This window comes from Muscardinus avellanarius (genome assembly GCF_963383645.1).
Source record: "Muscardinus avellanarius genome assembly, chromosome: 5".
NCBI classification, from domain to species: domain Eukaryota; kingdom Metazoa; phylum Chordata; class Mammalia; order Rodentia; family Gliridae; genus Muscardinus; species Muscardinus avellanarius.
Genome location: NC_137790.1, coordinates 139502785 through 139520498, shown reverse-complemented (window position 1 = coordinate 139520498; position 17714 = coordinate 139502785). Strand labels below are relative to the sequence as shown.

Below are 17714 nucleotides of genomic sequence, written 5' to 3'. Positions count from 1 at the left end.
CCTTTTTTATGGGGAGATACTAGTGATTGAACTCAGGGCAAGTGCTCTGCACTGAGCTATGTCCCCAGCCTTGTAAAGTAGTGGTAGTAGTGGTAGTAGTAGTAGTAGTAGTAGTGGTAGTAGTAGTAGTAGTAGTAGTAGTAGTGGTAGTAGTAGTAGTAGTATTTGCAGTACTGGGGATGGAACCCAGGGACATTCTACCTCTGAGCTACACCCCAGCCCTATTTTTTTTTTTTTTTTTTTTTTTTTTTTGCGGGTCTAGGGATGGAACCCAGGGGCATTTGACCTCCGAACTACACCCCCTGCCCTATTTTTTATTCTTTATTTTGAAGCTGGGTCTCACTGAGTTGCAGATGGCCTAAGTAGCTGAGGCTGACGCTGTCTGCAAACCACGATCCCCAGTCTCAGCCTCCCAAATGTTGGGATTACAAGCGTGTGCTACCACGCCTGGCCAGAGGATTTTTTTTTTTTTTTTTTTTTTTTTTTTTTTGGTGGTACTAGGGATGGAACCCAGGGGCCTTCTACCTCTGGGCTACACTCTCAGACCTACTTTATATTTTATTTGGAAACAGGTCTCTTAAGCCAGTGCGGCTGGCTTCGAACCTGTGCGATCCTCCTGCCTCCATCTCCCAAGCGCGGGATTACAAGCGTGCGCCACCACGCCTGGCTTCCTATTTTTTTATTCTTTATTTTGAAACAGGGTCTCACTGAGCTGCAAAGGGCCTCACTAAGTAGCTGTGAGGCTGTCTGCGAACTGCGATCCTCCTGTCTCAACCTCCCAAATGCTAGGATTATAAGCATGAGCCACCATGCCCAACTTTTTTTTATTAATTTTATTTTCTATACCGAAGACTGAACCCAGGGGCAAGCTACACCCCTAGCTCAATTTTTCTTTTTTCTTTTTGGTGGTACTGGGGCTCCTGGAAGCCCTTCTACCTCCAGCTACACTCCCAGACCTATTTTATTTTTGGAAACAGGGTCTCTTAAGCCAGCATGGCTGGCTTAGAACCTGCGCCATCCTCCTGTCTCCGCCTCCCAAGTGCGAGGATTACAAGCGTGCACCACCACGCCCGGCTAGCTCAATTTTTTTATTCTTTATTTTTAAAACAGGGTCTAAGTAGCTGAGGCTAGCCGCGAATCACAATCCTCCTGGTCTCCCAAAACTGAAAATTAGAAGTAAACATCATCACACCAGCTATTTTTTATTTTTGATACTGAAGATTGAACCCAAGGGCATTCTCCCTTCAAGATACACCCCACCCCTATTTTTTATTCTTTATTATTAATTTTTGTGGTGCTGGGGATGAAACCCAGGGGTATTGTACCTCCGGGCTATACCCTCCAGCCTGATTTTTTTTATTCTTTATTTTGTAACAGGGTCTCACTGAGTTATGAAGGGCCTAAGTAACCGAGGCTGTCTGAACCACGATCCTCGTCTCAGCCTCCCCGGTACTGGGGTAAGCGTGAGCCATCCTGCCTGGCTCCTAAGTTGCCCCTTGTTAGGTATTTTGGTTACAGCGATAGAAAATCAGACTATACAGCCTGCCTCTGACAGGGCTCCACACAGCTGCTCCCCAGCCCCTGCGGCCAGCACTGGGGCTCTGCTTATCAGACCAACAGCCCCCTTCTCAGCTGTGAGGGCAGCCATGTGCGAGGGCCACCGATACGAGGGCCAGACACAGATATTGATTTAAAAATATTTTATTCTTTAGAAAATACAGCATTCAACCATCCCGTCCTGCAGTGACCCTCGCCCCAGCCCCCAAGGACCCAACTCACTGTGGCCAAAGGCCTCTGGGCTGTACGGGGACCTTAGTCTCAGATCCCCTGGAGGCCAGGTTCATGACAGGCCCCTCCCCAACCAAGCAGGGCCCCACACCCGAGCGCACACAGAGGCAAGGACAGCAACGGGACAGGCCCCGGCGGCTCGGAAGCTGCAATGCCCGCCGCCAGCCCTCCTGCCCCCGGAACGCCCCTCCCTGGAGCCAGGCCGGGGTGCCAGCGCCCACCCAGTGCACAGGCTGGCGGCGCGGGCCAGGCCCTAGCTGTCGTCCCCGTTCTCGCCGGGGCCCCGGATGAGGCGCTTGTGACCTCGTTTCCCCCCGGGGCCCTTGGGCTTGGCAAAGGCCTGCCTGAAGGCATGCTGCTTGGGGTGCACCTCATCGTAGAGGAATTCGGCTGTCAGCTCCGCACCGTCTCCAATCTCCATCTGTGCAGGCGGGAAAGGCAAGTCACCCTGCGCAGCCCCGGAAGCCTCGTTCGTTCTTTTTTTATTTGGTACTGGAGATGGAACCCAGGGGCATTCGGGGCATTCTACCTCCGAGCTACACCCCCAGCCCTATTTTTATTCTTTATTTTGAAACAGGCACTCACTAAGTTGCTAAGGCTCCCGCTAAGTTGCCGAGGCTTGGCCTTGAACCTGCCAGCCTCCTGTCTCAGCCTCCCCGGTACCAACATTACAGGCGTGTAGCCCCAGGCCCTGCTAAACCCTCGGGCCTCTCACCGCAGATCCCCTCCCGAGATGCCGAGCCCGGGCACACAGAACCCAGGGCCTGCTGCCCTCCCTGCTCCCGGGGCGGCCACACCGCCCCCAACACCTAGGGGAAGGAGGCGGCCAGGGCCGGGGCCTATCTGTGTCAGTGCCGAGGGCGGAGGCACCTTCTTGGTGATCTCCAGCTGGAAGTCCTGCTCGGCCGCGTCGAGGAGGCGGCCCTTGCAGCTGGAGTAGAGCATGCGCTCTTTGATGCTGCACTTGTAGCCGGGCATGGAGTAGATGAACACTGCGGGACAGGGGGCGGGGTGAGCCAGCCGCCTGCTCCCTCGGCCCCCCCAGCCCTGCCCGCCGCTCACCCACAGACTCCAGGGCGTCGCCCTCGTGGGCGTGCTTGAACAGGAAGAAGTGGTAGCGGGCGGCATCCCGGGGCACCCGCGAGGGCAGCTGGGCCACGTCCGTGGGCTCCGTGTGCACCAGCTCGATGGTCTCCCGCTCCAGGTCCAGCTTCTGCGGAGGGCCAGGGGAGGCGTGAAGGCGCCCTCCACCCAGCCGGCGCCTCGGGCTCTGTATGAGGCCGCACTGAGGAGGCGCCCCGGGCGGCACCAATGTGCACTGTATCTGTATTTATTTATTTGTGGTACTAGGGATGGAACCCAAGGGCATTCTACCTCCGAGCTACACCCCCAGTCCTACTGTTTATTCTTTATTTTTATTTTATTTATTACTTTTTTGTGGTACTGAGGATGGAACCCAGGGGCTTTTCTACCTCCAGGCTACACTCCCAGACCTATTTTATACTTTATTTGGAAACAGGGTCTCACTAAGTTGCTGAGAGCCTCACTAAGTAGCTGAGGCTGGCTTTGAACCTGTGCGATCCTCCTGTCTCAGCCTCCCAAGCGCGGGGATTACAAGCGTGTGCCACCACGCCTGGCTTATTGTTAAATTTTGTTTTCAGTACTGGGGATGGAATCCAGGGGCAGTCTACCTCCAAGCTACACCCTCAGCCCCTGTTTTTTTCTTTATTTTGAAACAGGGTCTCACTGAGTTGCAAAGGGCCTCGCTAAGTAGCTGAGGCTGTCCTTGAACGGCAATCTTCCTGGCTCAGCCTCCAGAATGCTGGGATTACAAGCGTGCGCCACCTGTCTGGCTTCAAATGTGCCCTTTAAAAGACCGCTAAGAAGGACCCCCATCAGGGCGGTGTATGGGCAGCACCGAGGGTGGCGACCTCAGGGAGGTGCTGCACGGCCCATCCATCCTCTGAGGTGAAGCATGAGGAGGATCCCCTCCTGGGGGAAGGGGCCGCAGGGGTCCTGGGACAGGAAGGGCTCCGGCTGGTGCTTCAGTGTGAACTGGGGTATGGGTGGAGGGCGGGGCGGGACAGCGTGCTCCCAGGGGTCCCTGCGTGTGCAGCGCTGCGGCTCGGGCGGGGTGGGGACAAGGAGGTCGGGCGTCCTCCCCATGACCAGCTGAGCAGCGCAGTGGGTGGGCGGGGGTGGGCAGGCCCGGCGCCATCTGCAGGAGTGCGAGGGGCGGCGGCGCACCCACCAGCTGGATGTAGTTGATGGCCTTCTGCCGGAGCTGCTGGAGCGCCCTCTGCGCCTCAGGCCGCAGGGGGAAGGCGAGGCCCTGCAGGGTCTGGTGCTTGCTCTCCACACCGATCTCTGTCTTCACCTGGGGGGCAGGGCGGTGATGAGGGCGTGCCCTGCGAGCCAGGCTCCCTCCTGGCACCTGCGCACCCTACCTCATTGATCCGAATATGCTGGAGCTCCCTCTCGGCCAAGGTCAGCGGGGCGGGTGCGGCGCAGGACGACAGGTGTTTCTGGTACCCGGCGAGGGAGAGGTCGTCCTGGGGGGTGAGCCAGAGGCGACAGTGGGCACCCCGGCTGGGCTGGAGAGCCCACCGTGCGCCTCAGCTGACACCTGAGAAACCCCAGCCTTCCCTTTCACCCCCAGCCTGGCGCGGGCTTGCTCCAGGGCCCGGCCACGCTGCAGCCTGGGCGGCTACCTTCACTGTCCCGAAGAGTTCATCCTTGATGTGGCCGCCCCCAAACTCCTTCTTCACCGTGGCCCGTGTGGCTGCGTAGAGCATCTTCAGCCGCACCTACGAGGCGGGGCAAACTGAGACCCGGTGGACAGCGTGGCGGGGCTGCAGCCCCGAGCAGGTGCAGCTCCAGGAGGGGGCCGGGGGCTCACTGCGCCTCACAACCAGCAGGGGGCGCCCTCGCCCAGCCCCTGCAGGCTCAGGCACAGGGACTGGACTTAAGGACAGGCCCAGGCATCTCCTCCCTGGGCTCCTTGGGACAGGACAGGGGTCCCCAGGACTCACCGGGGAGCTGTCGGGCGACCAGGCCAGGAAGAGCCACTCGAAGCCCTGCGCATTCTGCGAGTCGAGGCGGAAGAGCAGGTAGCAGGGCTGCTGGGCGTCCAGCAGCGGCAGCACCGCCCTGTCGTAGTCCTGGTCCCAGCGACCCAGCGGCTCCTGCGAGGCGCCCAGCACGAGCTGCTCTGGGGGCAGAGGCGGGGTGAGCTCCGGGGCCCAAGCCCAGCGCCGATGCCCGCGGCTCCGCCCGCGCCACCCCACTTTCCTCGGGGCCCGGAGTCCCCGGGGTCTGAGCTTGTTAATGATTCAGTAAGAGAATGGGGAAGGAGGGCGAGAGCTGCTCCGGGCGAGTGGCCTGCACGCACTCACGCACGCATGCGCGCAACGCCCACCGCGGACTCCCCTCCCCGCGCCCCAGGCCGGATCTGCAGGAGCAGATCTGGAGGAGGAAGGTGCCCGGCGTCACCCCAGCGTGGGCCCTCCAACAGTCACAAGCCAGCAGGAGCCAGCTTCTCTCGTCTCTGTCTCTGTCTCTGTTTGGTACAGGGGGTCGAATCCAGAGGCTTTCTACGTCTGAGCTGCACCCCAGCCCTTTATTTTTATTTTGCTATAGGGTCTTGTAAGTTCCTGGGGGTCTCACTAAGTTGCCTGGCTAAGATACATCTTCTTTCTGTCTCTGAGCGACATTCCTAGCCCCCCTATTCCCTTTTTTGTGGTGCTGGGGATTGAACCCAGAGGTATTCTTCCTTTGAGCTACACCCTCAGACATATTTTATTTATTTGGAAACAGAGTCTTGCTAGATTGACGTGGATCTCACTGCCTGCTGAGGCTGTCCTGAACCTGCGATCCTGCTGTCTCAGCCTCACAAGGACTGGGATGACAGGCATGTGCCACCGTACCTGGCTTTTTTTTTTTTTTTTAAACAGGGTCTCGCTAGGCTGCTAAGAGTCTTGTTAAATTGCTGAGTCTGGCCTTGAACCTGTGATCCTCTTGTCTCAGCCTCCCAAGGACTGGGATAACAAGTGCATGCCACCATGCCCGGCTGTTTTCTTTTTTGAAACAAGGTGTCGCTAATTGCTGAGGCTGAGCAGCGAGGCATGGTGGCGCACACTTGTAATCCCAGCCTTTGGGAGGCTGAGACTGGAGGATCGAGGTTCATGGACAGCCTCAGCTACCTAGTGAGGCCCTCTGCAGCTCAGTGAGACCCAGTTTCAAAATAAAGAATAAAAAATTGGGCAGGGGGTGTAGCTCGGAGGTCGAATGCCCCTGGGTTCCATCCCCAGACCCCAAAATAAATAAATAAATAAATTGCTGAGGCTGTCCTGGAACCTCTGATCCTCTTGTCTTGGCCTCCCAAGTACAAGGAGTACAAGCATGGGCCACTGTACCCAGCCAGGAACCAATTTATTTTCTTTCTTTTCTTTTCTTTCTTTCTTTCCTTTTTTTTTTTTTTTTTTTTTTTTTTGTGGTACTGGGGATGGAGCCCAGGGGCATTCTACCTCTGGGCTACACCCCCGGCCCTATTTTTTATTCTTTATTTCTAAAACAGGGTCTCACTGAGTTGCAAAGGGCCTCGCTAAGTAGCTGAGGCTCTCTGCAAACTGCGATCCTGCTGTCTCAGCCTCCCGAATGTTGGGATTATGAACATGCACCACCATGCCTAGCTAGGAAGCAATTTTTTTTTTTTTATTGGTGGTACTGGGGTTCCTGGAAACTCTTCTACCTCTGGGCTACACTCCCAGACCTATTTTATACCTTTTATTTGGAAACAGGGTCTCCTAAACCGGCACAGCTGGCTTCGAACCTGTGCGATCCTCCTGTCTCCGCCTCCCAAGTGCAGGGATTACAAGCGTGTGCCACCGCGCCCCGCTAGGAAACAATTTCTTAATGCCTGGGCCCAGCAGGCCTGCCATCTCCCTGAATAATACTGAGTGGCTGGGTGAGGCATCGGGCCACACCTGCAGGCTGGCTTCTTAGCGGGGCAGCATACATCCGCCAGGTGCACAGCCTGGGCTGGAGGAAGAACTGGGACAAGGGGGCAGTCTCGCCTAGCAGGGGGCCTGGTACCCACCTTGAAACCCTCCTAATGGGGCAAGAGGCCCCGCTGCCTGGAACCCCCTACATGCCAGGCCAATGGGCCCAGCCACCCCTGCAGGCCTGGCTTCCTCCCCTGCCCGCTCAGAACTAAATCGGGGCTAAATAGTAGTCCCGGGCCATGGGGGCCAACCGCATTGCCTGCACCGCTTAATTTGCTGTTCATGTTCTCAAGCCAGGAATTTATGGAAGAAGTGGAATTGGCAGCTTCTCTAGAAAATCAGGAGCTTAGCCGGGCCCCTGTCCACCTGCAATCCCAGCACCTGGGAGGCTGGGACCGGGACATTGCAGGCTCAAGAGTAGCCGCAGCAACTCAGCAAGGCCCTGGTTAAACCCAAATACAAAGGGCTCCTGGTACCAAAAAAAAAAAAAAAAAAAAAAAAGAAAAGAAAAAGAAAAAGAAAAAAGAAAAGAAAAGGATAAAAAGAAAAAGAAAGCATTCGGGAGCTTGAGTCACAGCTGGCGTGTGGGCTGCCGGGCGCCTCCAGGAATCCCAGCCACTGTAATGTAGACCTGGGGTGACGCCCATCTAGAGAGTCCACGTGCTTGAGACCTTCCGTCCTGTGAGACTTGCACGCTGCCTCTTTAAGGGTGGGAGGCTTTGCTCATGACCTACCGCATGACCCCACCCTGCCTCCGAGGGCATCTCAAGTTGAGGGCCCTGGACAGAGCCCAGAACAGCCCTGGCCTGAAGCTGTGTGTGGACAGCTCCTGTTGGAGGGCGCTGGGCACCGCGGCCACTGGGAGCCCCGCGAGGACCCCTGGGCCCACACCCAGTCCCGGAGCCTGCACCCTTCCCCTCCTGGAGCAGCTGCTGAACACAGGGGTGGGGGAGGGGTCCTTTCCCAGCTCCCCAGCCCGGCCTCAGTCAATCCCCTGCCTCCTCAGCCAAACCTGCACACTTCAGGCCCAGCACCCCCCGGGGCTCCGCCACCCCTACGCAGGGCCCGGGTCAAGCCTGGGGTCGCCCCGTCCTGCTCTCATGTGAGCTGGGCCCCTCTGCCCCTGCTGGGCACCTTTCAGGAGGGCCCCCGGTGTCTCCTTAGGTCTCCCCCGAGCTGGCAGCCAAGCCAGGCCAGGCCTGTGACCAGGAACAGGCCGCTGCCACTAGCCGAATGCTCCTCACTCACCCCCTGCCCTGGCCTGCCGGGTCCGCTGCCCAGACTAGGCCCATCAATCCACACACAGCCTCTGGGGAGGCTGGCCAGGACCTTGGGAGGACCCTGCCCACCCCAAGGCTCCCTCTGCAGAGCCTCTTTGTGTGGGGCCTCACCCCCAGCCCCAGATGGCAGTGGGTCCCCAGGGGGCCAACACCCACCACCCCCTGCCCCCAGAGGCAGGTACTCACCGTCCTCGATGACAACTTTGATGAGCCGGATGGAGCCCGCCCGGGCCTTGGCAAAGAACCCCTGGAGCTCCTCAGTAGCTACGAGAACCAGAAACATGGTGGGGGTGAGCAGGCAGGGCCGCGAGGGGCCTGCTCTGTCCTGCCTGGTCTGCTGGCCGAGCTGGGGCTGGGTTAAATACAGCCCCCGCCCCGCCGCCCATGTGACTGGGAACCGGAGACTGAGTGCACACAAGCTCCCAAATTTAGCCAGCTGGGGTGGCCGGCAGGCAGGCGGCCTGCTGGCTGGGATGACCCGGCGACAGGAGGGGCAGGCAGAGAGGGGACAGCCTCCCGAGGAAGGGGCGGGTTCTAGGACCCTAAGGCAGCCGCAGCGAACCTGTCCCCTGCCCCACCAACGCCCGCCGGGTGGTGCCTGGTCTGAGCCCCTCTCAGGAGTGTTTGATTTTAAATTCATTTCTTTGCACGGGGGATTGGTTTGAACCCACAGGTATTCTACTTCCAAACTATGCCTATGCCCCCAGCCCTTTTTTGTGTTTTGTTTTGTTTTGTTTTGCAGTACTAGGGCTGGAACCCAGAGGCATTCTACTTCCGAGCTACACCCCCAGCTCTATTTTGTATTACTTATTTATTTATTTTGGGGGTGGAACCCAGGGGCTTTCTACTTCTGGGCCATACTCCCAGACCTATTTTATATTTTACTTGGAAAACAGGGTCTCACTGAGTTGCAGAGGGCTTCACTAAGTAGCTGAGGCCGTCCGCGAACCATGATCCTCCTGTCTCAGCTGCCCAACCAATTTTTTAGTCTTTATTTTGAAACAGGGTCTCACTGAGTTGCAGAGGGCTTCACTAAGTTGCTGAGGCTGGCCGTGCCCTGGGGTCCTCCTGCCTCAGCCTCCCGAATGCTGGGGTCACCAGCGTGCCCACCACGCCCGGCTCCTTTCTAATTTTCACACAGAGTCTTACTGAGTTACTGAGGCTCTTCCTAAATAGCCGAGGCTGACCTCCAACCTCTGACCTTCCTGTCTCAGCCTCCCAAGCACTGAGATAACAGGCGCACGCCTGGTACTCTGTCATTTCTGTCAAAGCCACAGGCCAAGAACACATAGACACACCAGGCTTGGTGGTGCACACCTGTAATCCCAGTACTTGGGAGGCTGAGACACGAAGACCACAGGTTAGAGGCCAGCCTCAGCAACCAAGCATGACTCTCAGCCACTTAGTAAGACCATATTTCAAAATAAAAAAGTAAAAATAAAGGGCTAGGGGGTGTGCCTCGGAGGTAGAATGCCCCTAGCTTCAATCCCCAGTACCAAAAAATCCCACAAATGCCCGACTCTGCGTTGACCACTGCGTCCACTCATACCCTGTGGGCTCACGCACTGCACAATGCATACACTGGTTCATACTACATTCGGCTTGCGTGAGTAAAAAACGAGTGTGAGACAGAGGAGAGAATAAAGAGCACACACTCGGCTGGGGAAATGTACATGAACACACGTGTTTAAGCGTGTGGACAAATGCACAGACGCTTAGCAAACACAGCTTCCTCACAAACACAAGCAGGCGACTCCTGAGCTTGGAGACGGCGTGTGCAGGAAGGGGGTGTGTGCAAGGTACACCCAGAAGCACATGTACAAGCATGACGCCTGTGTGTGCAAAAGTATTCCCAGCCCCCAGCTAGGCTGTAGCATCCACCCCAGGAGGCCCTGGCAGCCACCAGGTGCCAGGGGCAAGAAACCCTACACCTTCAGGCAGCAGGAAAGATTTGCTGGAGGAGGCATGACTCCCCCAAAGAATCTCCATCCCAGGCTGTGGGCTGCAAAACCGGAAGGCGCTGGCCACTGACCAAGGACCCAAGTATGGAAATAAAGACCAGGATCAGGGCCGGGCACGGTGGCACATGCTGGGATGACACCCAGCACTTGGGAGTCTGAGACAGGAAGATCATGGTTCACGGACAGCCTCAGCTGCTTCGTGAGGCCCTCTGCAACTCAGTGAGACCTGTTTCAAAATAAAGAAGAAATTGTCAGGAGGGGGAAAGGGAAAATGAGGGGGGAGGGAGAGGGCACCAAATACAGATTCCAAATAGGTGTAAAAGTATGAATATAGCAAAATAAAGAAGAAAAAGCTGGGCATGGTGGCGCACGCTTGTAATCCCAGCGCTTGGGAGGCTGAGAAAGGAGGATCGCGCAGGTTCAAAGCCAGCCTCAGCTACTTAGTGAGGCCCTCAGCAACTTAGTGAGACCCTGTTTTCAAATAAAATATAAAATAGATGTGGGAGTATAGCCTGGAGGTAGAAAGCCTCTGGGTTCCACCCCCAGTACTATCAAATAAATAAATAAATAAATAAATAAATAAATAAATAAATAAAAATGGGGCTGGGGGTATAGTTTAGAGGTAGAATGTCCCTGGGTTCCATTCCCAGCACTGTAAAAAAAAAAAAAAAAAAAAAATCCTGGTCAGAGCCATGGGTAGTCTCAGACCCACTAGTGGTGGCAGAGAAAAACTGGTTCAAGTGGGGGGATCCCAACTTGGGTGTCTAGGTGAGCAGGAGGCCAGCGTGACCTTGAGGCTGCCCAGGGGTCAGGAGAATCCCACAGGGACACAGCTGGAGGACTGAGCTCAGAGAATATTTATAGGGCCTGGACTGGGTAGCACAGGGGCAGTAGCAGGGGGAGGAAGGGGAGCATTAGGAAAACAAGCCCTGGCCCTGCGCGCGTGCCCCCACCCACACAGTGCGGTGTCACTGGGGGGCCCGCAGGTCCCGGGCTCAGAGCAGCATGGCTTGTACTGCATGCCGGGCACGGCCGCTCTGCGCCTGCACAGAACCCCAGCAGGTCCCTGAAGCTTCACGCCCGTCTGTGGGGCTCTGCTTCTCCCCTAGCGCTGGGATTCTGGGATCCCGACTTCTCTGGATCCCAACGCCGTCTGTAAAGTGGAGATAATGCCCCGGGCTCTGGAGGGCTGCCAGCAAGTAATGGGACACAGAGCTTAGGAACCCGTGTGGTGGCGCATGTCCATACACCTAGCATGTGGAGCCGGGCGTTGGGGCGCATGCTTGTAATCCCAGTACTTGGAGGCTGAGACAGGAGGATTTCAGGTTCGAGGTCAGCTTCTGCAAGCAGTGACACTCTCATCAACCTAGTGAGATCCTGTTTCAAAATAAAAATGAAACAGGGCTGGGGTTGTAGCTCAGAGGTAGAATGCCCCTGGGTTCAATCCCCAGTGTCACAAAATAATAATAGTAATAGTAATAATAATCATAATGATTGACCTGAGCATCGTGGTACACACTTGTAATCCCAGTACCTGGAGGTTGAGACAGGAGGACCAGAGTTTATAACCAGCCTCAGCTACTTTGTGAGGCCCTCGGCAACTTAGTGAGACCCTATTTCCAAATAAAGAATTAAAAAATAGAGCCGGGCGTGGTGGCGCACGCTTGTAATCCCAGCATTTGGGAGGCTGAGACCAGAGGATCGCGGTTCGCGGACAGCCTCAGCTACTTAGTGAGGCTCTTTGCAATTCAGTGAGACCCGGTTTCAAAATAAAGAATAAAAAATAGGGCAGAAGGTGTAGCTCGGAGGTTGAATGCCCCTGGGTTCCACCCCCAGACCCGCAAAAAAAAAAAAAAAAGAATTAAAAATAGGAAGCCAGGGTGGTGGCGCATGCTTGTAATCCCAGTATTTAGGAAGCTGAGACAGGAGGACTGCATAAGTTCAAAGCCAGCCTCAGCTACTTAGTGAGGCTCTCAGCAACCTAGTGAGACCCTGTTTCCAAATAAAATATATTAAAAAATAGGTCTGGGAGAGTAATGTGGAGGTAGAAAGCTCCTGGGTTCCATCCCCAGTAACACACCACACACACACACACACACACACACACACACACACACACACACGGCGGGGCTGGGGCATGGTGGCACACATTTGTAATCCTGTAATCCCAGCATTTGGGAGGCTAAAACAGGAGGATCGCAGGTTCACAGATAGCCTCAGCTACTTAGTGAGGAGCTCTGCAACTCAAAATAAAGAATAAAGAATCTAGAATAAAGAATCTTTTTCAAAATAAAGAATCTAAGCCGGGCGTGGTGGCACATGCTCGTAATCCCAGCTTTTGGGAGGCTGAGACCGGAGGATCATGGTTCACCGACAGCCTCAGCTACTTAGTGAGGCCCTCTGCAACTCAGTGAGACCCTGTTTCAAAATAAAGAATAAAACATAGGGCTGGGGTATTGCTCGGAGGTAGAATCCCCCTGGGTTCCATCCCCAGTGCCACAAAAAAATAAAAATAAATAAATAAATAAATAAATAATAGGCCTGGGAGTGTAGCTCAGAGGTAGAATGCCCCTGGGTTCCACCCCCAGCACCCAAAATAAATAAATAGAAGTCATCATCATGGTCGTCATCATCGTCCCAGTACTTGGGAGGCTAAGAGGATCACGAGTTCAAAGGCAGCCTCAACAACTTAGCAAAACCAATAAAAATGAAAAGGGCCTCTGCAGATGTAGCTCACAGGTGGAACGCCCCTGGGTTCAGTCCCCACTCCCAAACATCAATAAGAGCCACAGTTCTTATTGCTCTCAGCTGAGCTGCCCCTTCTCTCTGCTCAGGGCCCAGGAGGGAGGCCAAGAACCTGCCCTGAGAGAGAGGCTGCCAAGCCCCAGCTAGTGTTGCCAGGGCAAACTGATAGCGCAGCAGGGGACACATCCCACCCCACGCCAACGCCTCCCCAGCCACCATCAATAATCCAGAGGCCAGGCTGGGACACCTGAGCCTCGGTCATCAAAGATTCATGGCCCCCACCCTGCCCCCTCCCAGCTCCAGTGAGCCTCAGGTTACCGGCCCTCCACTGCCCCACTCTGAGGACAGCCAGCCGATCGGCACCCATGGCCAGGACGGAGGGTGACTAACTTCCTGGGATCCCTTCCCCGCAGGAGGAGACAGCGATGACCACACAATCAGGAAGGAAGGGCAGGCCAGGCAGTTCCCCCTGTGGGGCTGAGTCATGAGGCACCCTCCAGCTCATCCTGGAGACAGGCTGGCCCACCTGTGAGAAGCGGCCCGGACCCAGGCCCCTGCAAGCTCTGGCTGTGCACCGAGGCGGGATGGTGGGCAGGGGCAGGCCAGGGAAACCCTCTCAGGGCGGGCCAGCCACCAATGGCCGCGACCGCAAGCCACAAGCCAGCGCTCAGGCAGGGAGGAAGGTCGATGGTGGTAGCCCTGGGCAGGGGATCGTGGTATGGTGTCAGGAGTGGCTGACGGCCAAACCACTCAGGCAGTCTAGGCAAGCGGGCTGGCCTTTCCCACGGCCCAGGGACAGATGGGGCACTGAGGCTCGCGTGGGGCCAGGGCATCTGGCTACTGAGCATTGCTTCTGTACAGCCTGTCCAACAGGAAACGGGGGCCCCTGGGGGCATGATGTGTAGGGTGCACCGTGGGCTGTCAAGGCTGGGGACAAGGCTGGGGGCCAGCCGGGCATCTCCTCCCCCTTACACACTCTATTCAGACCCTCTTTTGGGCAACTAGCCTGAAGCTGGAACTTTCCAACCCGGGGTGGGGCCGCCTCCAGAGATGCCCGGTGGAAAACAGGAGGGAGGTCAGGGGTCAAGGTCAGATTGGCAACTCTCCCCAGGTCACGTAGAGGGTAGAGGGCCCTACCTCAGGTTTTGTCCAGCCTCGCCTGCAGGAGTGTGAGGGTCCTTACAGGGGCAAAGGTCAAGACCCCACCTCACACCCAATTCACAAGCCCATTCAAGTCACGAGACTCAGGCAGCGTGCAGCCATGGTAACCGACGCACAGGCGAGGCGCCCCAACTGTGCGCACACACAGACACCCACAGACATGTGCACCCTGCCGCGGAACACTGATGTCGGAGATGGCCCTCTGCCACCTGACTGTCCAAACAGCCGCCGGTGCGTGCACGCGGACGGCCCCAGGCCGTGCACGCGCCAGGCACATCCAGGTGTGCACGCGCCGGGCTGTACACAGAGGACACGTGCACAGGCGTGCACACTCCCCCAGATGTGCACATCCGGGTACACCCACCCCCCAGAAAGCCAAGGCCAGACGCGGCGGGCACGTCCGCCCCCACCCGGGGCGCCCCGGCGCTGCCACCCCAGCAGCCAGGTAGGTCCGTGGGCACCCCTCCCGACTGGCCGGCCCCGGCGGCTACGCAGGAGAACAGGAAGCCTCTTCGCGGCTGGGGCTGGTGCGGGAGGAGGGGTGCGGCAGCCGAGCCCGCCCCGGCCCCCGCCCCCGCCCTCGCCCCGGCCCCCGCCCCGCCGCCCTCACCGTGGATGCCGGTCTGGTGCGTCATGGCTCGGCGTTCCGCTCGCCCGCGCCGTCGGAGCCCTGGGCCCGGGCCTGGCCGGCTCCGCGCGCCTGGCCCCGAGGAGGAGGACGAGGATGTGGCGGCGGCCGCCCAGCCCCGCCCCGCCTCGCGCCGCCTCCCGGGCGGCGCCGCAGGACCCGCCCCGCGGAGCCCCGCCCAGTGGGCGTGGCCGGCCTGGCCTCGCCGCGCGTGCGCAGAGCGCGCCGGCGGCGGTCTGGAGCCCCGGCGGCTGCGGTGGCCGGCGGTCCGTGCGGAGGGGGGGGTCTTCGCACCCCCGCCTGTGATGCGGAGGGTCGGAGCGCGCCGGGCGGCGATTCCCGAGCGCCTCTCGCTCGTGGCCCTGGCAGACCGACCGACCTTCTCCCCGGGCGGCCAGCGGATGGACGTGCTGTGCTGGCCAGAGCCCTGCCCGCAGGGGGGCAGCGGCCGGGGGGCCACCTTTGGTGGAATCCTGAAGCAGAGGACGGGGTGACAGTAGAGCGGAGGGGGGCAGCGGCCGGGGGGCCACCTTTGGTGGAATCCTGAAGCAGAGGACGGGGTGACAGTAGAGCGGAGGGAAACGTTTTGAAAAGGGAACCTGTAGGTGCGGAGGCCTCGAGGTTGAAGGGGGCCAGGACTTTGAGTGCTCCAACTTCCCGACTTTTTTTTTTTTTGATACTGGAGATAGAACCCAGGGCATTCTATCTCCGAGTACACCTCCAGCCCAATTTTTTATTCTTTATTTTGAAACAGGGTCTCACTAAGTTGCAAAGGACCTCACTAAGTAGCTGAGGCTAGCGCAACCATGATCCTCCTGTCTCAGCCTCCCGAATGCAGGGATTGCAATCCTACACCAGCACGTCCGGCTTCCCAACTTTTAAGGAACATCTGTCTCCAAACCCAGCAGCCTGTCTTTCTGTCTGCGTGGCCCCAGCGCCTGACTGCCGTGCTGGGCCCCAGTCAGACCAGTCAGGCTCTGGAGGAGGCTTCTTGGAAGGGAAGACTGGAAAGGACGCTGCCACTGGGGGCTGGGGTCCTGGACGAGATGGCGAGCGAGTGGCCTACCTGGAGTCCTGTGCTTGCCGGCTCAGGCCTCGGGGGTGAAGAGATCTGGTCATGTGGTAGTGGCGGCACCCAAAGACCTCAGTCCCCTTTACTTAAGAAGAGCAGCCCTGGTGCGCAGTGGCCCTCCTTCCATCTCGCACACCTCAGGAATGAGCTGTTTTTCCTTTCTTTCTTTTTCGATAGTACTACAGGTTGAGCCCAGGGGCATTCTACCTCCAAGATACATCTCCAGCTCTACTTTATTATTATTATTATTATTATTATTATTATCATTATTATTTGCCAAATTGGGGATTGAACCCAGGGGCATTCTACCTCCGAGCTGCACACCCCCGCTGCACACCCCCGGCCCTATTTTTTATTCTTTTTCTTTTTTATTTTTTTGGTGGTACTGGGGATGGAACCCTTCTACCTCCAGGCTATACATTCCCGACTTATTATTATTATTATTATTATTATTATTATTTATTTTTGGTGGTACTGGGGTTCCTGGAAACCCTTCTACCTCCCTCCGGGCTACACTCCCAGACCTATTTTTTTATACTTTTTAATTTGGAAACAGGGTCTTTTAAGCCAGCACATGCGGCTGGCATCGAACCTGCATGATCCTCCTGTCTCCGCCTCCCAAGCGCGGGGATTACAAGCATGCGCCACCACGCCCGACCTCCCAGACCTATTTTATATTTTATTTGGAAACAGGGTCTCTTAAGCCAGTGAGGCTGGCTTCGAACCTGCGTGATCCTCCTGTCTCCGCCTCCCAAGTGCAGGGATTACAAGCGTGCATCACCATGCCCAGCTTTATTCTTTATATTCTGAAATAGGGTCTTACTAAGTTGCAAAGGGCCTCACTAAGGAGCTGAGGCTGGCCGTGAACCTGCAATCCTCCAGTCTCAGCCTCCCAAATCCGGGGATTACAAGTGTGTGCCACCACGCCTGGCATTTTTTTTTTTTTTTTTTTTTTTTGCGAGTCTGGGGATGGAACCCAGGGGCATTCAACCTCTGAGCTACACCCCCTGCCCTATTTTTTTATTCTTTATTTTGAAACAGGGTCTCGCTAAGTTGTAGAGGACCTCACTAAGTAACTGAGGCTGTCTACGAACTGCGATCATCCGGTCTCAGCCTCCAAATATTGGGATTACAAGCTTGGGCCACCACGCCCTGCCAGAGATGAGCTTTTAAACCAGAGAGGGAATCTCCTCAGATACTGGGGTTCCAGCCAGTCCAGTTGGGCTTTAGATCCTAGGAAATAGGCAAGGAGCCCAGGGCCAGCAGGGTACCAGAACAGATTCCACCTCCGGCTGAGATCTGGTTTCAGGCAGAAAGATAAGAGGGCTGCTTGCACCTGTTCCTCAGGTGGACCGGGGTGGAGTGTTCAGGCCAGGCTGGTAGCCCCTTTTCTTTGGATGGTCCTCAACACAGAGTTGGCTACTGAAATTGCTGTAATGGAGCCGGGCGTGGTGGCGCACGCTTGTAATCCCAGCATTTGGGAGGCTGAAATAGGAGGATCGCAGTTCACGGCCAGCCTCAGCTCCTTAGTGAGGCCCTTTGCAACTCAGTGAGACCCTGTTACAAAATAAAGAATAAGCCGGGTGTGGTGGCGCACGCTTGTAATCCCTGCACTTGGGAGGCTGAAACAGGTTCAAAGCCAGCCTCAGCTATTTAGTGAGGCTCTCAGCAACTTAGTGAGACCCTGTTTCCAAATAAAATAGAAAAATAGGCCTGGGAGTATAGCCCAGAGGTAGAAAGCCTCTGAGTTCCACCCCTAGTACCACCAAAAACAAAACAAAAACAAAAAACAATGTCAAAATAAAGAATAAAAAATAGAGCTACGGGTGTAGCTCAGAAGTAGAATGCCCCTGGAGTCCATCCCCATACTGAACTCCATCCCCAGTACCGTGAAAAAAAAAATTACTGTAATGGCTTTTCATTTACATCCAAAATAGTGAGTTTCTGGGTTAGGTGGCACACATCTGTAATCCCAATACTTGGGAGGCTGAGATTGGAGGGTCTTGGGTTCGAGGCAGGCCTCAGTAATTTAGCAAGGCCCTCAGAAATTTAATGAGACCCTGTCTCAAAATAAAA

General features: G+C 56.4%; 1 protein-coding gene across 1 annotated transcript; it reads right to left on the bottom strand.

Annotated features, from left to right (window-relative positions):
- Positions 1–2041: 2041 nt before the first annotated feature.
- Positions 2042–14573, bottom strand: TWF2 (twinfilin actin binding protein 2; the record flags this gene model as incomplete). The annotated part of the gene is made up of 9 exons (XM_080695442.1): positions 2042–2209; positions 2659–2780; positions 2851–3001; positions 4040–4165; positions 4236–4340; positions 4500–4595; positions 4821–4999; positions 8258–8335; positions 14549–14573. The coding sequence occupies 9 exons, from the start codon at positions 14571–14573 to the stop codon at positions 2042–2044; spliced, it is 1050 nt and encodes a 349-aa protein (XP_080551568.1).
- Between the last annotated feature and the right edge of the window lie 3141 nt (positions 14574–17714).